Source organism: Loxodonta africana, chromosome 16, assembly GCF_030014295.1.
Source record: "Loxodonta africana isolate mLoxAfr1 chromosome 16, mLoxAfr1.hap2, whole genome shotgun sequence".
NCBI classification, from domain to species: Eukaryota; Metazoa; Chordata; class Mammalia; order Proboscidea; family Elephantidae; genus Loxodonta; species Loxodonta africana.
In genome coordinates this window covers 48416628-48439556 of record NC_087357.1, presented here as the reverse complement: position 1 = coordinate 48439556, position 22929 = coordinate 48416628, and the positions used below count along the sequence as shown (strand labels likewise).

At 38.1% G+C, this 22929-nt stretch overlaps 1 protein-coding gene across 2 annotated transcripts in view; it reads left to right on the top strand.

Moving 5' to 3' along the window:
* A1CF (APOBEC1 complementation factor) overlaps nucleotides 1-22929 on the top strand; it is a 55159-nt gene that overhangs the window by 5694 nt on the left and 26536 nt on the right. For both annotated transcript variants that reach the window (XM_010589134.3, XM_003409024.4), the window contains exons 2-5: nucleotides 10740-10874; nucleotides 12688-12818; nucleotides 19065-19303; nucleotides 21388-21552. In XM_010589134.3, the coding sequence (XP_010587436.1) occupies nucleotides 10740-10874; nucleotides 12688-12818; nucleotides 19065-19303; nucleotides 21388-21552 (670 nt within the window). The remainder of the gene's footprint in view (nucleotides 1-10739; nucleotides 10875-12687; nucleotides 12819-19064; nucleotides 19304-21387; nucleotides 21553-22929) is intronic.

Here is a 22929-nt window from a genome sequence, read left to right as displayed (position 1 = left end):
GTGTGATTAAGGATAATTTTTTTTTTTTTTGCTTGAAGCTTGTCTTTATTTTCCAAACTTTCTACAATGAATAGGAATTATTTTCATTATAAGGAAAAATCTCATAAAGTGGAGAAAATTCCTGAGAAGCATTCAGTGAGGAGTAGAATTTCATGGAGATCATTATTAAAGTTGAGTGATAGCTGGTTTCATTAGACTATCCTTTTTAATTCTATATAAAATTGGATGTAGAATCTAATTTAGAGTATAGAATTTATAGAATTCTTGTATAGAACATAGAATCTAATTCTCTACAGAATTTGAAATACATGGAGAATTTGAAATTCATCTAATATTGATAGAGCTCAACCCCTTCTTCATTTTGCAGTTAGAAAACAAACCTCAGAATTATATAATTCAGCTGAGACATAAACCAGGGGTTGGCAAACTACAAAACACAGGCCAAATGTGGCTACAGACTGTTTTTATACTGACTACAAGCTATGAATGGTTTTTACATTTTTAACAGATTGGTTTTTTTTTTTAAAGCCAAAAATATTGACTATCTGGCATTTTACGTAAGAAATGTGCTGACCTCTACTCTAATCCTTAATCTGGTATTCTATGTTAGAAATGAATCTACAGTTTTTAAATAATTTTTCCTATAAAATAGATGAGTAAGTTTTCTTAAAGGAAGTGGGTGCATCCCTCCTTGTCCTACCCACTCATGCCAACTCTAGCACCAAGCCCTCATTCATTCATTCATTCATCGGTTCCACAAAGAGAGACATAGTTCCTGCCTTCGTGAAGATTATTCTCATGAGAAAGACAGAAAATAAACAAGTAAATAAGTAAAAAGAAATAATTACAGATCATGGTAAGTGCCATGGTAGTTAAAAACCAGGTTGTGTGACAGAGAATGGCAGGTGGCCTCCTTCAGGCATGATGACTCAAAGCCAAGGAGAAAAGAGCATTCCTAGCAGAGGGGACCACTCATGCAGTATTCCTTAAACAAAATATTTGTAAAATACACAACACCTTGGAGCAGTGAAGACAGCAGTGTCTCTTAGTATCAAAGATCCAGTAAGATAGATCACAGAGGATAAAGAAGAGAAGTAGGCTTCACCCTTCCCTCCCTCTCTTGATCAGTCATCGTGAGCCTGGTTTCCTAAGAATAATTCTCTCAAACCAGGAACAAAATTGAGTCAAATCATTGATCTATATTTCTAATCACTTTTACCTTTGCTTTCCATATACATCCTCTTATGGATTTTCTATGTAACCACATATTTTAATGCTAATTTGTTCAATTCACCAACAACAAGGCATAAGGTACAAAGGGTGGTGCTAGATCAACGTAAGTCTGATTAGAATGTAGTCCCTTTTAGAAGAGTGCCCCAAATTAACTTACCCCTCTAGATTGGTATAATGTACTTTGATAATTTTAATTGGGTAGTTCTCAAATTGCATTTTGCTAACAATAATATAATAAAAATAAGTAATTTTAAGATCCAGAGTTTACCAAGGGGGTTCATATAGACCGACTAAGAAAGAAGCAGAAAGAAGAACACTATGGTTTTGACATTCACAAAAATCCTAAGGGCAGAAGTAAGAATTTGACTTCATGGTAAAATATAGCTCCTGGGTCCTGCTTTTTCCTTTGTTGCCTGTTCTCACCACCTGCTCACAGTCCCTGCTGTCCAAGGACTTAGGTCATTCCCAAAGTGCATGAATACCACCAATTCTTTAAATAAGTACCAATAGCCTGAGAACAGAATAGGACCAGTAGGTCATCTAGTTATGTGTTTCAAAGCTTATTATTCCAGCCACCCACAGGCCAATTTTATTTTAAAAGCTCAGAAAAAAAAACCTTGCTTCTACTAGTCAGAGATGCCATAGCATGGTGCAGAAGACTCTAAATAAGGGAGCAGTTCTGTGAATCCTTTTTGGAGACAGTGTGTGCCCAACATGTGGTGGCAACATTAACATTTCAGCAACGCACAGAAATGCATTCTAGATGCTGTTTTCAAACAGCTATGAATTTCTCCTCAAATAGCCTAATAGAAAGCTGGTTTTATATGAGGTCTTCAATACAAGGTTCAAAAAATCTGTGCAAACTACGTACACATCACGATGCTTTCCTTTAAACAAAAAGCACAAGAGGTTTTCCATTTTATCGTCTTAAAAATTGGTGCGATTTTCTTATCCGGATCTTTGGAGCCATAGACAAGTATTTTGGATCTTGAACTCTGCTTATAAGTGGCTCTGGGGTTTTTTGTTGTTGTTGTTTTTTTAAATGCTGCCTATTTGTTTGGTCAGCTACCAAAACTAAGTGACTCTTCATCTTCAGAACCTAAAAGCTTATCATCATCAGGTGCAAAGATAGGTTCAAACCTAGCTCGGCGAAGAAGAAAAAAGAGAGATCACAGAGCCATGCAATAATGAATCTGTATAGGACTTCAGCTGCCCTGATATTTTATAACATTCCAAGTAACGGAGCAGAGAACTTAAATGATGTTAAATGGTACATTGAGACAACAATAAACAACACTAAGTCACATAGTAAGAAAATTATTCCATTTTCAGTTCTCTTTCAAGTGTTCATATCAAGAAAGTTAGCTGTTGACGGTATATCTTAAATACCTATCCAGCCCCTCCAAATCATTTTAAACAAAGAGAGGAAGAGTAAGGTTCAGAGCTTTTAGCAGACAACAGTGTCTAGTAGGAATCCGAGTATGGTTTCTTTCTCTTATGGTTGTTTTTATGATACCTTTCATATGTGGGAAATGATATTGATATTTCACATATTTTCCATAAGTTTCTTTAAGTAAAAAAGTGAATCAAAGCAAAGAAAATTAATAGAATATGTGTCAGGTGGATATGATATTGGAGAGACACTAATTTTTAAAATTCCAAAGGCATTCTCTTTAAGGCTCCTATTGGCTAACTCCCAAAATATCTTACGAATGTTTTCCCACATTGGAGTATTCTACCAAAGTCAGCTTTCCTTTTACAAGCACCTTAATTCTAATAGGATCTTTGCTATCACCTAGTCAATCGCATTATTTTATAAAGAAACTAAAGTCTGAAAAAATATAGTGCCTTGCCAAGTCACTCAGCTTGTCAGAAATTAAAATTCATGGGGTTCTGGTGAGGACAGCAATGACAGCATTTCTAACATGCCAAAACACAATGCATTGGATAGGGTTAGCTTTGGCATCCACTGAACTAGCAAAAATAAGAGAACAATTACCCAAATCAAATGCTCTTTATTATGTCTTTTTCTACACGTAGATAGTTTTATATAATTTAACCAGGTCTACGGCTACTATGGTGCCCTGGTGGTGCAGTCGTTAAGAGCCCTGGCTGCTAAAAAAATGGTCAGCAGTTCAAATCCACCAGCCCTTCACTGGAAACCCTACAGAGCCATTCTACTCTGTACTATAGGGTTGCTATGAGTTGGAATCAACTCGAAGGCAACAGGTTTGGTTTTGGTTTGTGGCTACTACAATATTATAGAGACTACTACAGAGATAATTCAAACAGTCAAATTGTACCTGTTGGCAAATAAAAAAATTGGATGCACCTATTGAATAAATTACATATTACAAAAGGATGAAAGTCCAAAATGGATGAAAGATGTACAAGGGTTTCACCTAATTATTTTTTGGACACAATTTACGGTTCTTATAGATTTTTTTTTTTTTTTTTATAGATTGGAGTAGTAGGTCAAGACATATGTTCAGAGCCAGAAGTTAGTGTGAGGGCAGAAACTGCTGGCCTCAAAAAAGTAAATACATACACTGAAGTCCATCATTATGTAAACTTTACTATAAAACGTGGACAGCCTTAAAAGTGTGTTGTCATTTTACTTACTGTCTAATGAAGAACACATACTCACACCCACATACACAGAAATGGTTTTCTGGTTTCTATTTGTGTCTAAGGATATTCTTGAATTTAACATTCCTTTGAGTTGCCCAAAACCTTAAACTATAAAAAGCTTTTACAAAAATACAAGTTATCTTTAAAAGCCTGTTTCCTTTTGAACACTTAAAAAGTTGAGATAGTGAATTCCTAAGGGGTAATTTGCAACACCTTATCCTCAAAGGAAAAGGGAAAATATTAAGAGACTGTATTGTAAAATGCATAAATTTGATGGTATGAATTGGTTTCTGTCTCCGTAAGACAACGAATAACTTAAAATGAAGTTTACGACTATGTTCTCAGGCCTTCAACAGCCAGTCTTCCAAAGTGAAAAAGGAACATGACTTATAATTTGCTAGTAGTTGTTTCCATGGAAAAACCATAGCAGACATTTTTTTAGGTCAAATGTGAGGGCTTTGTAGAAGGTGAAACAAATGGATACATTTTCAGGAACCAAAAGTCAAAAGTCATTTTCATCTTTCTTTGTGGTTTTTCTATAGATATATGTCACCAATAATATCATTTATTTAGGATTTGTTAAAACAACTCACTATTTCTGCTTGAGTTTATTTTAAAAATAAACTTTTCGTCATTTATGTAAATGCAAAAACTACTGATTTCTTGTGATAATTATATTTTTCTAATGCACATTAAAGTAAATGAATAGCTATTAAAATAAACATTGGCCTATAAACTACCTAACATCATCTTACATTCAGAAGCATTAGGCTGAAGGGTAATAAAGCTAAATTAATATTTGAGTATTATGTTCACACCCTGACCTTTTCTCTTTGTAACTCTTAATTCCACATTTTTATAAATTTTAATAGCCTACTTAATTACTTCTTATATCACAATTGTTATCCTTTCTACTTTTAGAAAAAAATAGTATCTAACATTTGAATTGCATGTGTGTTACCAAAAGTATTTAATAAAAGTAATGCTTACCTCCAGATTACATGAATTAAATGGATTCTGCTTTCTAAAAATTCCCCTTCTAAAATAGATTTTACCAACACAAAATCAATGATCTTAAGAAGATGTGAAGGTGAGCAAATTAAATACACAAAACAGATGATTATCTTTTATATAGAATTAAGGAAATGAATATTCCCTATGGCAGTCTCCGCTGTTCTCACTCAACAAAAACTTTGCAAACAGACCAAAGGCAAAATCCCACCTAAGAGGGTTCTTTTGGTACATTTTATTTAAGACTCCTTAGATTCCCTTTAAAACCACCATATAATGAGAGATCTGGTATGTACGTGGGAAGTAATAGAACCAATGTCAAGTTTAATAAAGACTTTATTCAATCTCACAAATTAGTAACTGGGAAAATATGCCATAGATTCAAACTGCAAAAGACACACGCCAGAGAGGTTCTTGACACATCAGCATCAGCTCTGGGAACTGTCAGCAGAAGCTAGGCCAGAGCTCAGTACTCACTGTTCTAGGTGTGGCCCTGGTGACTGGCAAGCTCACGAAGGCTAGAAATGCCACCAAGTGTGGATAGACTGGCCGGCATCTGAGACGACAGGAACAGAAATAAGTACAAACGCAAACGGAAAACGGATAGGAGATCATCTGAAAGCAGTTTATTAGGAAAAGCACACAATGTCTTCCCTTTTGGGGAGAAAGAAAAACAAAGAACCAAAGATGATTACAAATTCGGAATATAAAATTTCCAAAGAACCGTTAAAGGAACTAGAAATTACCACTCAGGAAAAAGCAGACTGAATAAGGTTCATTAACTAATAGCCCTTCTAGTATACGAATGGGCTCATTTACGGAGGGAAACAACTATCTAGTCTCCATGTTTGGTGAAGTTGAGCAAGAAAGTAAGCGTAACATGCACCATGTGGAATTATGAGAATGGTGAACCTGATAAGAAAAGTCATCACAACTTTTGAATGGTATCTATGCCATAAAGTCCACCAGATTAGTAGTCATGGGACCTTTATTCTAGCGTTTTCTGCAGTAAATTAAACCAGTGTGATTTTAGACAAGCCACAGAATCTCTCTGGACTCAGTTTTCTCAACTGTAAAATGAGCGTATTTGGCTAATGTAAGAGCCAAAGTAAAAGTGTAATTAAAAGCAGAGACTCAGCATTCAGATTTTGCCTCTCCCACTTACTTCTCATGTGACTTTAAACACACTCAGTGCTTTGGTTTCCCCATCTGTAAAATGAGGGTGATAGTAATATCATCCTCATAGGACTATTGAGAGGATTAAATGAGTTAATACACGTAAACCACATATCACAGTTATTGGCTCAATTAGGGTTAGCTGTTGTTGCTGCTTCAGTTATTATTATGTACAAGTGGCAAAATTTAACTCTGGGTGATTAAAAAGAAAAGGAGTTTTTAAAACGGTATTAGTTCACAGGAACTTTGCATTTGGAGAACTAGTTTCAAGTCCAAGCCTTTGGGAAAGAAATCTAAAACCACATCATTGATATGGCATAATAAGAAAATGTATCCATCAGCATGGAGTGCTCCACACTAAAGTTTGTGCCACTGCAATTTTACTTAATTTTACTGTAGCTATGATTGTCCCAGCCACAAGGGAAGCTAAGAAAGCCAGCATCTAGCATTTTTAACTCCTGAAAGTAGTTTTGCCCGTATTCCTTGGACATATAAAAAGTTCAAATGCTACACGTAGCATTTGAACTTTTTATATGTCCAAGGAATACGGACAAAATGGACTCAGTCACGTCTACATTCGTGCTAAGATTTAATTCCTTAGGATGATTTATTGGTGAAAGTGGTGTGGTTTTATCAAAGGCCAAGAAGATGGTATACCTAATCTCTTGAAGACCCAATGAAGACTTGAAATATCTGTGACAGAAGAAATTTCTAAGTACTGTTGACATATAAACTGAGTGGGCATGTTTAGTATCCAATATTTAAAGCCACTGGATTTAGAATTGAGTCCTCAATTTTTAATTCACATAGTTGATAGTTTTCACTTATGATGTGACTTTAGAGAGAGAAAATCATTTCTGAGTCTTCAACTGGAAACAAAAAACTCCTGGAGTCTGATGAACGTGCTCTCGTGGAAAATAAAAATCTATATTCTTTTTCTCTTAACTATTAATACATTTGTGCTGCTGGGGGAATGCATCCGGTAAGAAGGGCATTTGACAGGAGGAGAAAGAACAGTTATAACGGGACTTTATTTTAAACTTCTCAACTATAAAAAGAGAGCCAGAAATACCAGGAACCCAGGGCCCAACTGTCCTTTCCAAGTAATGGACAGCTATTCTAACGCCACGATTAGCCCGGTGCCTGTCTTAACTTGGCCTGGGCCTCCATCACTGGTGCATTCCAAGCCTGGTAGGTGGTTCTCGGAGTGTATCTCCCCCCGTGTGAGCACGCTAAGGCATCTCTGAACCAGTCAGACTCTGCCATCCAAAGAAGAAAAAAAAAAAAAGACTTGGGCAATTTTTTTTTCAAGTGTCCATAGAAACCCAGCAAGACAATTAATAAAATTTCCTGCCCAATCATATTGGCTCATAAGCAGATGAATCCTCCTATACCCATGATAAGCACAAAATAGTTTGGTCAGTGACATATTTAGCAATTACAGTAAAAACGTTTAAAGGAAAAAGAAATTTTTAAGGTCAATCTCCTGGTTGCCTGTTTATTTTCAAACAATCAGATGAAGTTTCTCAAGTCAGAATTTCTAGAATAACCACTTTACTTATTATGGGATGATAGTTTGGTTGCCTCAACTTCCAAGTTTGTACTAAATTTATTCCAATAATCTATTGGATGTTATATCTCTAGACATGTAAGACATATAGAAACGGGCTTAGAGGACATGTCATCACCCAAATGGACAGAGCTGCCCACTGGTGGATGGTGGTCTGGCAATAGAAATATGGCTCTCTGTGAGCAACGCATTTGAGATATGTTCTCCTAAGAGTTTTGTGTAATAAAATTATTGAAAATTGGCAAAAAAAAATTTTTTTTAATGCAACAGAGAGTTTGCTATTAGATGGCATGATAGGTATTTTCATAAAGAAGTATTTTAATAGAAGTATTGTTGAAATGACCAGGCTTCCATATATCAAGGCAGCAAAATGTAGAGATTAAGTTGATGGGCTCTTAATCCAGAATGCCTGGATTGAAATCCTGGCTCAGCCACTTCCCAACCACATAACCTGGATACGTAACATAACTTCTCTGTGCCTCAGTTTCTTCTTCTGGAAAATGGGCATAATAATAGTCCTTAACCCATGACATTGTTGGGTAGGTTAGAACAGTGTCACATTATTGTCAGGTGCCATTGAGCAGATTTTTGACTCATAGTGGCCCCAGGTGACAGAGTAGAATTGTCCCATAGGATTTTCCAGACTACAATCTTTACCAAAAGGAGCCCTGGTGGTGCAGTGGTTTAAGCAATCAGCCGCAAACCAAAAGGTCAGCAGTTCGAACCCACCAGCTTCTCCACAGGAGAAGGATGTGCCACTCTGCTCCTGTAAAGATTACAGCCTTAGAAACCCAATGGGGCAGTTCTATTCAGTCCTGTAGGGTCACTATCAGTTAGAATTGACTCTATGGCAATGGTTTTGTTGTTGTTGTTAATCTTTCTGGGAGCAGATCACCAGGTCTTTTTTCTGCAGAGCAGATGGGTGGGTTCGAACCACCAGCCTTTTGGTTATCAGCCAAGCGCTTAACCATTTGCACCACCAGGGCTCCTTCTGCTATATAGACATTTGTTAGGAAAGAAAGAGAGAGACAAAGCGGGGAGGAAGGGGAGGGAGGGAGACTGAGAGAGGAAGGAAGGAGGGGAGGAAGGAGTGAGGCACGGAGGAAGGGAGAAAGGAAGGTGCAAGCCTGTAACATCCCTGAAAACATCAAATTTATATTTTTAGGAAATTCTTGGTTGAGATATAGATCACTAAATTCTTAAGGCTGTTTTATTCCCCCTATAAGTATAAAACGTTGCATTTCTCCTATATCTCAGTAATACCAAACATTTTGTTACTGGGTAATCCTGCATGGATACAGAATAAGAAAAAAGAAATACAAGAACTCTTGAAGCAAAAATTTAAATATTTAATATAACTTGAAAATCACCGAGTCCTTTAAGCAAAAAGTTGTTAACGTAAGATGGAACACTCACCTAACATCTTTTTTTTTTTTTTTTTTAAATTTAAAGCAACATGGCATAAATCACTAGGAAAAAATTAAGACAACAGCCACCATTTAAACACTATGACCCAAAGTGCCTTTGTGCTAACACCATAAATAACGTTATCACAAAAGACTCAAGTTGGGATTCTCTATATAAAGATTTAACAATGATACTCTGTATTGCTCCATCTTGGTTTTAAACAAACGTTTTGCAAAACATTGTCGTTAAACAAATAACATAACCATAAAAATACAAATAGAAAAATATTTGGAAAAAGAGACTAAAACATTTACCAGTAACCTCTAAGGATGAAAGAAAGGCCTGGCAGTTTACTTCTGAAAATTAGCCAGTGAAAACCCTATGGATCACAACTGTCTGATGCCATTGTGCACAGGGTCATCATGAGTTGAGGGACAATTCAATGACAGCTAACAATAACAACTTCTAAGAATGAACAGGGTAACATGTTGGAGAATTTCTTTTTTTACATTTTCCTATTATGTTCTTTCTAACAACATGTATCATTTTATGGTATAAAACTTCGTGAAGTTTTAATTATAGAGGTTAGTAATAAATACTGACCTCTGGTCCCCTTGTATTTTTCCATTCTTTAGAAATCCCAACAAAATGTAATGACAAAAAAAACTCTGGCTGTAGTTAAGTAGAGAATAACTGGTTTACCTTTCCCAAGCAAATTCACTATTTCACATTAGTCATGGTGGATTAAGCCTGTATTTCACTTCGGGGTCCCTGAAGTTACTTTTAGGTCTTTGATCTCCAGAAGAATAAAGATAGCACTACAAAGATGTACCAAAGCTATTTCTCCACCCAAAAGGCCATTAAATTTACCCAGGGTTTGTTAAAACAAAGGAAACAGAAAAAAAGGAAATAAGTTAATTCCATCTGGAGTGAGAACAGCATTGTTCTCACACTGAGATTCAACATAAGTAAATATCACTCACTCTCTTGTCAGCTTTGGAAACAGATTTAGGTCCCTCACTAGTTATCCCCCAAATTAGCCTGCCCACTCCTTCAAATGTTAAGCCTCACAACATTTCTACTTAGGGGACCACACTTTGCCTTGCTTGGCATATGAAATAACCTAAATCCACAAAAGCAAGGAGGGAATGCATAACTATTGAATATAAACCATGTCCAAGGGCTGTGCCATGAATATTTTAAGCGTTATCTCCTTTAATCAAAAGCTGATATTATCTCCATTTTGTATATGAGATAACGGAGGTTTGGAGCCCTTATGACATCTGCCTGAGGCCCATAGCTAGTGAGTGATGAAGTCAAACCACCCAGCTCCAGCACCATTAACACCTTGCCATGCAGCCCTCGCATTCAATTAGAGCCCCTGATTCAAATTATTGTCAGATCCCTCAATGATCAGACTTTGATGACTTTTCATGACAACAGAAAAAAAGAATAACCCCTTACATCTGTCCAGCACTTTATAAGTGTTCACAATGTTCATCTCAAGTAAGCCTCTGAGGCACAAAGAATAGTATTAAAACCCACATTAGAGAGACTTTTTTTTTTTCTCCTGTGACCTATCAACTACTATTACTTGTCAATAATTACGTTCCTTACTATGAAAAGATTTTGAAAGATAACCTAGGAAAACAAAGATTCTATCATTTTCTTCTCTCCCTTTACACACTCACACCCCACTCTGGATTTGCAGGAAAACGGACAAAGAAAATATGGTGGCCCTCCACCTGATTGGGAGGCTGCACCCCCAGAAAGGGGCTGTGAAATTTTTATTGGAAAACTTCCCCGAGATCTTTTTGAGGATGAACTTATACCATTATGTGAAAAGGTGAGTCCAAAATTTAATAGAATTTTTCTTATCATACAAGGGAAAAATACTACTCTCTCTTCACTTCGTTTTTATCTGGTTCTTCGTTGTCATTGATACGTTCTTTCCAATTGTCATTCTTCAGTCATGGACAACATTAAGCCCTTTTTAGCCATTAGCGATTACCTTTACCAACTCTTTGTCCTGTTACTGACAGCTTCAACTGCCAATGCTAATGACTTTCAAATCTGTACCTCGTTCTCCCATCTCTCTACTACCATAACCACCTCCCTGCAAACTCAATGTGCCTGCCAATCTAGAATAACACTACAATCTGTCTACATTCTGATATTGCTCCAGCTTGACATTTCAATGTTTTCACAAAATGCAACACTTTTACATAAATGTGTATGTTCATCACGACTCAAACATGTGCCTATATGCATATTGATCCAGAATGAAATTTTCTTCTACAAGTCTGGATTTCTCTTCTGCCTTAATGTATCAAAAAGATTGAGAATTTGATCTCTCAAAGTATTATATATGTATTAAGGAAGAAATTTCCTAAGTTTTAATTCCAAATGACACATTATTACTAAGCTCAAAATTAAAGTAAGAATACATTAAAATTTATTCTCAATAATTTACCAAGTGGGTTTTAGAAACAACTACATGCTCCCTGGAAAATTTAGTAAAACTAAGAGGTTATCTATTTTGCCCCCTAAATACCAAATCAAGTGTGTGCGTGCATGTGTATGTGTATATCAGCCTCAGATTCAGAACTCCTGCCAATTTTGTATATACAATCCCACTTGGCATATGGACAAATTATGAAGATTTAATTCTGTGAGAATCTTATGTACTGAACCTGAAATGCAGAGAAGAAACATGCTTGAACTCTTTCCCATTAAGTCCAGAAGACATAGGTATCCATCACTGAGTACCTTGGGATAGGGTGAGGTGGGGCTGAACCAAGGCATAACCAACCACTAAGGTAATGGCATACGTTTACTGATACCCCTTCTCCCTTTTTTTTTTCTCCCTGTCCATGCCCCGAAACCTTTTCGGGCCCCCTCTTCTTGTAGCAGCCAGCTACAATAAATTAGGCTGGGAGAAGGGAGTGGTATATGGACCGGGACAGCAGCTGTAGCCAGAGGAATAGAGTAAGTGCCTTTATACAATGCAGGGCCTAGCCTCGTGTCAGTTGTGTGAAAACTAGTATTTACCTTCAAACCTACAAACTGAGAAAATAAAAAGCCTCCCTAGTCACGCTTTGTGTTTATTTTGATGTTATTGTGGGGAAAAAAAGACAGCTAAAAAGTCTGTTTAACAAGGTTCCAAAGGAGTGTTCATTATCTTTGTTTTAAATGTCAGTGGTAGAGCATAACCAAGTAAGGATGAAAATTTGAGGACTCTAGAGGCCTAAGTTTAGAGAGCAAGAAAAAAATCTATCAAGAAATTGTACTCTGATGACAGATGTGGTTTTCAAGTGCTTTAAACTTTGCATGAATCCCCAGATAATTGTATGACAAAAGGTCATTTGTGCTGTCAAAAACTTATTCTGTTAACCCAGGCTAAAATGCCACTAGTATACATTTTATTTATCGAAATTGACTTTGCCCATGAGTCAGATAACTGATCTGATCCCAGCATGAAAATGTGCAAATCATTCTACGTGGCTTGCAAATGCCAGATACTGGTAGGAGGCGGACTTCAGAAAATTCTGCGTGTGTGTGTGTGTGTGTGCATGTGCGCGTGCGTGTGCACGCACTGGCACATATGTTTGGATGTAAAAATGTATAGATATGAATTCTCTCTTTTCTGTTACTTATAGATTGGTAAAATTTATGAAATGAGAATGATGATGGATTTTAATGGCAACAATAGAGGATATGCTTTTGTAACATTCTCAAATAAACAGGAAGCCAAGAATGCAATCAAGCAACTTAATAATTATGAAATTAGGTAAGATCCATCTCTTCTAGATTGAAAGTGAATCAGATAATGCAACTGTATCTATTTTTCTGTCACACTTATCTAATATAGTGCATGCAAAAGACAGCCAAGTCAGAAAGAAAATAGGCTAGTTCTTTTCCTTGGAAAAATCAATTTAATTGTATATTATTTAATATCAACACTATATAAGGTGCCAAACTAAGTCCTGTCACATGTTCAAAGAAACATTTATTCATTTATCTTTTTTGTAAGATGTGCTGAGTACTTTTCAAAATAATAGCAATATATCAAGGTATCATTTCCTATTGTGATAGTAAACGAATGAATATATACAAAATTATTTAAAAGAGTATGAAAAAATACAACCAGGATATGGGATAAAGTTGTATGAGGAGGTGACTACTCTAAGTAGGTGGAATTAAGAAAATACTCTCCAGGGAATTGAAATTTGATCTCAAACTTGAATGAAAAGAAAGAGTTGCCATGACAATCAGACCTGCTAGGAGGTTAAACCAGAGAAAGAAAACAGAAAGTGCAAAGGACTCAAAGTGAGAACAAGCTTGATGTGTTGAAGGGACACAAAGAAAGCCAATGTGGCTGGAACAGAGCAGAGAGTAGGGCTCGTGGCAGTGAATTTGGAGAGCCTTCTATTTTTTTTTTTTTTTCCTACACCATGATAAAGAGCTCAGATTTTATACCAATGAAAGGCAAAATCATAGGAGGTTTTTATTTAGTTTATGCTTTATGAAACATTGCAATGGCCTTGGGGTGGAGAATGGATACAACAGGGTAAGAACTGAAAGATGGAAACCAGTTAGAAGTAGTCTAGCTCTAGACAAGGGATGATGGTGGTTGGATTAGGGGGTTAGTGACAAAGGTGGTGGAAAGGGGTCGGATTTGGAGTATAGTTTGGAGGTTGAGTAGACAAGATTTGCTGAATATTGGATGTGGAGCAAGAGGGAAAGAAAAGATGCAGGGAGGACACCTAGAATTTTGGCTCAAATACCTGGGGATGTAATATGTCATTAAGAGATGGAAAAGACTTGCAAATAGCGTAAAACACATGAAGAGCTCTGTTCGGGGCATTTTACATTTGAAATTCACATTAGACATCCCAGGGAAGATGTTGCAGAAGTAGTTGTACATATAATTCTACAGTTAGGAGAGAGGTCACAATTGGAATAAAAACGCGTAAGTCAAATACAGTATTTAAAACAATGTAAGTATATTGTATTTAAAACAATGTAAGTATATAGTATTTAAAACTATGGCACTAGAGGACGGTACCAAGACATAAGTGACCCTTTGTAATCAATAACCAATTTTTATGCATTAGAAATAGGGCTAGCTACTCCACTGGTCTCACCCCTTCAGGAACAAGGAAGAATGAAGAAAACTAAAGATACAAGGGAAAGATTAGTCCAAAGGACTAATGGACCACATCTACAATGGCCTCCACCAGACTGAGTCGAGTACAACTACATGGTGCCCGGCTACCACCACTGACTGCTCTGACAGGGATCACAACAGAGGGTACTGGATAAAGCTGGAGAAAAATGTAGAACAAAATTCCAACTCAAAAAGAAAGATCAGGCTTGCTGGCCTGACAGATACTGGAGAAACCTTGAGAGTATGGCCCCCGGACACCCTTTCAGCTCAGTAATGAGATCACTCCTGAGGTTCACCCTTCTGCCAGAGATTGAACAGACCCATGGAACAAAACAAGACTAAAGGGGCACAAAAGCCCTGGGGCAGGGACTGGAAGGTGGGAGGGAACAGGAAAGCGGGTAACAGGGAAACCAGAAGAGAGAAGGGAGAGTGTTGACATGTTGTGGGGTTGTTATTCAATGTCATAGAACAATGTGTGTACTGTTTGATGAGAAACTAGTTTGTTCTGTAAACATGCATCTAAAGTACAATAAAAATAATTAAATACATAAAAAATTAATTTAAAAAAGAGAAATTGGGCTGGCTACATGAAATTTTCTGAGTTCTAAAACCTTCCTTGGAGAGGTAACAATCACAAATTAGGAGACCCTGTGCCACCTGGGAGAAAGATTAGTGCAGCAGTTAAAAAGCAATAGCTTCAGAGTCATACAGGCTTCATTGGAGTCCCAGCAAGTAACTTAACCTCTCTGAGCCTCAATTTCCTCATCTGTAAAATGGGGATAATAATACCCATTATACAGGTATTTATTATGGGGATACAGTAAAGATTTTAAAATGCTTAACCCAGTTTTGGAATGGTTGAGCTCTTGTATATTAGTGTATTATTACATCAATCCTTGTTGTTGTTAGGTGACATCAAGTCCCTCCCAACTCATAGCAACCCTATGTACAACAGGACAAAACGCTGCCCCGTCCTGCGCCTTCCTCACAATCAATCCTAAGATGCAGTTTTTTACATCTATTTCCTTTTCAGAAACAGAAATACATTTTAAAATTGATGGTATCTTAAATTTAAGGGAGTAGACTTCCCATCATTATTTTTCTCCCACTTCCTAGGGCCCAAAATAAGCCACAGGTTATCCTTATAATTCTGTAAATCAATCAAATACTGGGTCGTTTTTCTTTAACCTCTTAGCCACAGGAAGATCAATTGCATTTGGCAAATACTAGTGAGTGGCCTATAGGGTCGCTCTCAGTCGGAATCGACTGGACGGCAACAGGTCTAGTGAGTAGCCTAGGGGGCCCCTGGGTGGCTCAAACAGTGAAGCACTGAACTACTAGCCAAAAAGATGGTGCTTTGAACCCACCCAGGGGTGACTCAGGAGATGGTCCTGGAGATCTGCTTCCAAAATGTCATACCTTGAAAACCCCGTGCAGCAGTTCTACCTTGCACATGTGGGGTGAACAGAAGTTAGAATCGACTCAAAGGCAACTAGCAACAGTGGCCTAGGCATTCAGTCCCAAGGTAGATTCTGGAGCAGAGCAGACTCTTGGGAGAATATAGAGAAAGCTCCTTGCTCACACATGCCTCCATGGGCCCAAAAGAGCTTTGTATGGTATGTGGAGTATTTTCTGGAGTGTGAAAGACCTAAGATGTAGCCCAGGATTCTTTGAGCTAACCTTTAATCTCTTCAGGCATCACTTTTATCATTAGCACCTGGTCCAACAAAGCTCTTCTGAGCATCCATCATATAAAATAATATATATTGAAGTGCTCTAATGGAGCCCTGGTAACACAATGGTTAAGAACTCAGCAGCTAAACAAAACATCAGCACTTCGAATCCACCAGCCACTCCTTGGAAACCCTATGGGGTAGTTCTACTCTGGCCTATAGGGTTGCTATGAGCCAGAATCGACTCAACGGCAGTGACTAATGGGTTAAAGTACTTTAAGAAGGGCTATACAAAGCTATATTTTAACGTATCTTTTTAATATTACAGTTATATGATTTCAGGGATTGGAAGATTCTCCCGCTCCTTGGTCTTTCATGGACCTGGACATTCTAACAGTAAAGGTTACTCTCAAAATGGCTTTTGAGTTGAGATGGAAGTCAAATTGGTTATGTAGGGGATTTAACAGGGTTTGCTGTATCTGCTTAACACATTGTAACCTGCTGGGGCCTCTCTGCACTTTTTGAAAATAGAGGGGTATGAATAGGAATACAATTCATTCTCCAGGGACACTGATAAGTAATAGTGCCCCCTATGAGTTTCAGTTTCTTCATCTATAAAATAGAGATTAAAATATACCTACCTCACAAGGATGTTCTGAAAAATGAATGAGATAATGCACGTAAAGCTCAGGGCCTGGCACACACAGGTGTTCTATAAATGTTTGCCGATGGTTACGGTGGCAGTGGTCCAGGAGGAGAAGGAAAGAAGGAAGAGGAGAAATATGACAAAGAATTTGGGAAGAGAAAGTTATTGACCAGGATGCCAATTAAAGTTGGGGCTGGATGCCTGGAGCAAGTTGAAGGCACAGAGTGACTTTAGGTATGGCAAATGAAATAAGAAATAGCAGAATGGGGACACCAGAGTCAAACTCACTTACTTCCACTCTGCCACAGGCGATCTTTCTGGAATGAGAACCTTCCTTGCAGAGAAAATAACCTTCAATTTGCATTTAGCCACCACTTCTCTTTTTCTCCGGGGATAGAGGCACTTATCCGGAAGAGACCCACAACTGTCATATCATCATCTTCATCATCAAATATTCACCAAGCATCACCTAAATGCCTGGCTTCTAGAAATATTAAAGTCACGCCAGTTTTTAAGGGATGGCTCTTTGACTTTAAGTGATGGTTCTTTGTCTTTAAGTAATTCTGGGAAAGGTGCCTGATAAACCACAAAATTTAAAAACAGGATATGGAAACTCTAGTTTTCCCTTGGTGTTAAGTAATAACTGGCTGGCCCCCGAGCTATCAAAAATATTCATTTCTAAATTATATTTTTACATGAACTTAAAAAAAAAATGAAAGATCAGTTTATCCGCCCTTCCCTCCCCACACTCGCCCCCCAAAAAATACACCTTCCTAAAGCAATATTCACCCGTTATGGATCTGATATACAGTCCTTAGTTCTTCAGCAAAGCACAGGACACACCTAGGAAAGTGCCCCAATCCTAGTCAAAAATGCCTGTCACACAACCAGGAGTCACTACTTCCAAGGAAGTCACACAAACCCCAAGTCACCTGGTGGAGAGCTTTTATGCATAATGAATGGTTTTTGGTAAGGGCCAGTTATCCATTTTTAAGAACTGTGTTATTTCAAAGTCTTATCAGCCTAATACACAACACATAGAAAAGATCCAAAAGCATGAAGTAATAAAAGTTAAGAATCATTCCTCTCTAATCACATTTTCCAAAGATAACCACTCTGTTGGCTTTTTAGTGTCTATCTTTCCAGACCTTCCTATATATTTAATCAAAATGACCTTCTCACGCACTTATTTTACAACTTTTTTATAAACCTAGCAACATATCATTAACTATTGCTCCTAACCAATAAGTATCCCTTTACGTTACTATTTTGAATGACTGCATAGCATTCTATGATGTAAGTGTCCATCTTTTGTTTACCTGTGATTCTCAACCAGGAGAGGACATGCAGAAAGGTGAGAGTCATTTTTGGATGACCTGGAGTAGCTGTTGGCATTTAGTGGGTAAGGGTCAGGGATGATAAACATAACACAATGAGGAAATGCCCAAAGCCAATATCACGTCAGCTGAGATACCATTAAGTCAGTTCTTTACTGTGGAATATATTTTTCTCATTTCCTATTTGAAAGCTATTATAAATAACGCAGTAATGAACATCCTTGTTCACTCATCTCTGTTTCCTTAGGACACGTTCATAGAAGAGGCATTATTTGGTCAAAGGTTATGCACACTTAAGACTTTTAATACATTTTGCCAAATGTCCTCCAGGAAATTTTAATCGATACTCTGCCAGTGAAAGCATACTACAACTTATAAGCAACATTGTACAGTAGAACGGAAACCCTGGTGGCGTAGTGGTTAAGAGCTATGGCTGCTAACCCAAAGGTCGGCAGTTCAAATCCAGCAGGTGCTCCTTGGAAACCCTATGGGGCAGTTCTACTCTGTCCCATAAGGTCACTATGAGTCAGAATCGACTTGACAGCAGTGTGTTTGGTACAGTGGAAGAAACGGCCTGAGAGCTCAGGGCCAGTTTTATACCTTAAAAACCTATATAATTTTAAGCAAGTCACTTAGTTTCTTGGAGTCTCAAGTTCTTCATCTATAAAATGGAAATAAGACCCACTCTGCCCAGCTCACAAGCTCCTTGTGTGGATCAAATGAGGTGTAAAAATCTGTTCAAGTGTAAGGGTATGTTTTTAATAACAGAACAAAACCCAAAAAAAAAAAAAAAACCCAACAGCTTCTCTACTTATCTGCAAAAGAAAAGGAGCACCAGGGGCTGCAAACTCAAACGCCTCCAGAGACCAGGCATGAGTAAAATGGGCCAGGTGGAAAGGCAATGATGTTTGGCCTCAGTATCAGGGATGCATTAGGGAGTGGTGGGGATTGAAGATAACTTGTGAATTCCCATCTAAAGCAAATAGATACTTCTCAGCTTCAGTTTTTTTCCTATGAAAATATAGAACTAATTGACAGATTTTCCAATTAGAAAACACAACTCTCCAAAACAATGTTTTAATCGCTACGAAGACCAAACATCCCACATTTGCAGGCCACATCTGGCCAAGGCCATACATTTTCTACCTCTGTCTTAAATCTTAGTCACACAAGGATTCTCACCCATCAAAATGCCTATTCTTGTTTGCAGAAATGGGCGTCTCTTGGGGGTTTGTGCCAGCGTGGACAACTGCCGATTGTTTGTCGGGGGAATCCCGAAAACCAAAAAAAGAGAAGAAATATTATCAGAGATGAAAAAGGTCACCGAAGGAGTTGTCGATGTCATTGTCTACCCAAGCGCCGCAGATAAAACAAAAAATCGGGGCTTCGCCTTTGTGGAATATGAGAGTCATCGGGCAGCCGCCATGGCCCGGAGGAAACTGCTACCAGGTTTGCTACCTTCTCCTCAGAGATGAGCCGTCTCTACCGCATCCTGCCTGCCTCAGGCTGGCCCGATTATTAGCAGACACTTCTTTTTTTCTTTTCTTTTTTTTTTGCCTTACATCTTTATTTATGTCATATTTTAATCTTGTTGTCCTTATCCATTTCACAATAGAGTGAATTCCCTGATGTTTTCACAGACTAGGCTCTGAAAAATATTTGTTCTGTGCATTGAAGCTAATTTACATTAGCACCGGAGCATTACATTACTTTACCATTACCCTAAAGTACTGGAGAAGCCCAGTACTTTAAGCTATAGTAACCTTACGATGAATCCTGAAAGTGAAGAATCTTCCTTAAATTATACCAGTAATTTTTCTATACAGATTTTGTTATTAGGCTTATTTGAAATAGGTCACATCATCTATTACAATGAGTAATAAACCTTCAAGTGATACATTATCCCAATGACTATTAAATAACATATGCTTTTATTATGACTTCCTAAACTAAGACCAAACCTACTGCCATCGAGTCAATTCTGACTCATAGCGACCCTATAGGGCAGAGTGGAATTGGCCCACAGGGTTTCCAAGGCTGTAAATCTTCATGGAAGTAGACTGCCACATATTTGTACCATGGAGCAGCTGGAGGGTTCAAACTGCCGACGTTTTGGTTAGCAGTGGAGCCCTTTAGCCACTGAGCCACCAGGGCTCCTTCCAGGATATGGCTTGTTTCAAATGACTAATAAGAAACAAACTAGATTTTCAATCAAATTTAGAACTTGAATTAACCCTAACCCCTGCCTCATTACCTCAACATGGATATGGACTGTGCGGGGCTACAGGGGAATCCCTAGGTGGTGCAAACAGTTAACGTGCTTAGCTGCTAACTGAAAGGCTGAAGGTTCGAGATCAACTAGAGGCACCCCAGAAGAAAGGCATGGTGATCCACTTCCAAAAAATCAGCTACTGAAAACCCTGTGGAGCACAGTTCTGCTCTGACACATATGGGTGTCGCCATGAGTTGGAATCAACTCAGTGGACAGCAACCAAGAGTGGGGGAGGAGGGAGTGACGTGTGTACAGGTGCCGAGTCAGAGAAAACAAATGGAAGAGGTTGTGAAATGAGAACAGGTCTGGGCAAGCTATCGTCTCTAAATTCATTCCCTCTTCTGTAAAACTGGGAGAGTCATTTCCCTCCTCACAGCATTACTATGAAAAGGAACTGAAATAGCACATAGGAAATACATGGTACATTACAAGACATTCAATAAATTGTAGCTAAAGGAACACGAAAACACATTTAGTCATGGATACCAGCTGTCCTTTCAAGAAGAGTTCAATTTCTTATCACAGACTCTTCCTTTGCTCATCATCTCTCTTTTTAGGTTAATTTTTTTTTCTTCAGAGTCCCAAATTGTCCATTTTCTGACAGAGAGAAAATTGAAAGGGATCACAGTTGGCCTACAAGGCAGTGTTTCCTTCTGTTGGACGTAGAGTCACTATGAGTTGGAACTGACTCGACGGCACCTAATAACAACAGTTGGCCTGAGCCCTGACTAGGTGCGAGGGTCAGAGCACTAACCAAGGATGCTTCCGTCCTACCTGCTCTTCCCTGAGCACCAGTTTTTGGACAATTCAGTGGTGATGTCTGGCCAATGTAACAACACAGCAGCAGACACATTTCCTTGTGACCTTTTAATGTTTGAGGGTGTCAGGCTCTACGTCTGAGCTCTAAGTCCTTTCTTTTCCTCTCCCCTTGCATCATGTCCTTTTCAACCATTATCATCACACCATGAGAGCTGTCCCAAGACCCAAACATACCCACTGCTGCCTTACTTCTGTTCCTTTTTAAAACCCTATCCCAGTTCCCTAGTAATGATAGTGAACCTCTAGTCTCACTGAACTCCTTTTAGCCAATGCTTATGTTTATTCAGAATGCCTCTTAAGCTCAGTAATCATCTCTTTTCATATTGGTCTTCTTACCCATTCAAGGCCTCAAGGATTGATTCAGTGTAAAAGGCTATCAGTGTGAACTAACATAGTCTTGCCCTGATTTCTGCATAATTAATTGTGTGATCATTTTCAACAGGAAGAATTCAGTTATGGGGACATCCTATTGCAGTAGATTGGGCAGAGCCAGAAGTAGAAGTTGATGAAGATACAATGTCTTCGGTGAAAATCCTTTACGTAAGAAATCTTATGCTATCTACATCTGAAGAGATGATTGAGAAGGAATTCAATAATATTAAACCAGGTAGGACACACCATAGAGGACTACTTTTTCAAAATGTACTTTAAATGCACTTATATATCCTTTAAATAGAAAAGCTTGTATTTCTATCATCCTCACAATTGCATGCAGACTACTTAAACCATATGCCTATTTTTGGATTAGAAAATAGAGATATATATTTCTACAACATGTATCAATATTATAATATTACCTTTATCTATATTATAATATTACCTTTATCTATGTGATTATCTAGGTCCCTAGGTGGCTGGTGCACAGTTTGTGCTAGACTGTTAACCCAAAGGTTGGCAATTCGAACCCACCCAGAGGTACTGTAGAAGAAAAGGCCTGGCGGTCTGCTTCCATTAAGATTATAGCCAAGAAAACTCTATGGCACAGTTCTATTCTGGAACACATGGGGTTGCCATGAGTCAAAATTGACTTCACAGAAACTAACAACAACGACAAACATGATTATCTAACAAATACATACCTCCTTCACAAAACTATAATTTCCATGAAGTCTTTTTGCTCCCATCATCTCTGCCATCCTTGTCTCTGTGCCAGTAGATGCCAATAAATATTTATTGAATTAATTAATGATTGGTCATAACTATAGGTCTAATGAAGAGGTTCTCAACTTCAGCACTAATTCTTCATTGTGGGGGCTGTCTTGTGCATTGTATGATGTTTAACAGGACCCAAGTCATAACAATCAAAAAAATGTCTCCAGATATTGCCAAATGTACCCTACCAAAAAACCAAAACCAAGCCCATTGCTGTTGAGTCGATTCCGACTCATAGCGACCCTATAGGACAAGTAGAACTGCCCCACATGATTTCCAAGGGGTAGCTGGTAGATTTGAACTGCTGATCTTTCAGTTTGCAGCCCTGCTGTTAACCACTGTGCCACCAGGGCTCCAAATGTACCCTAAGCAAACCCATTGCTGTTGAGTCAATTCCATCTCATATGGTTTCCAAGGAATGCCTGGTGAATTCAAACTGCCAATCTTTTGGTTAGTAGCCGTAGCTCTTAACTAGTACACCACCTAGGTTGTACCCTAAAACCCAAACCAGAGGGGGCAAAATTTCCCTAGTTGAGAATCATTGGTCTAATGGAATATAGCTGTGGCTTTAAGTACATTAAGTAAGAAGATGAAGCTCATTTGGGTGAAAAAGAGGGGAAAGAAATAGAGGAAAAGTGGCGTTGGAGGATAATTAGTTGCTGCTCATCTTATTAATGTTTTTGGTGCCAGTTCTAGACTTCTAGGCTATGAGATTGACTGCCCACCTCTTTCTGTTCCATATGAGAGCTACAGCATTGAGACAGGTAGAACATTTTAAGAAGAAAGGTCCAAATGAGCATTTCCCCAAGTCTGTTCTACAGAATACTAATTC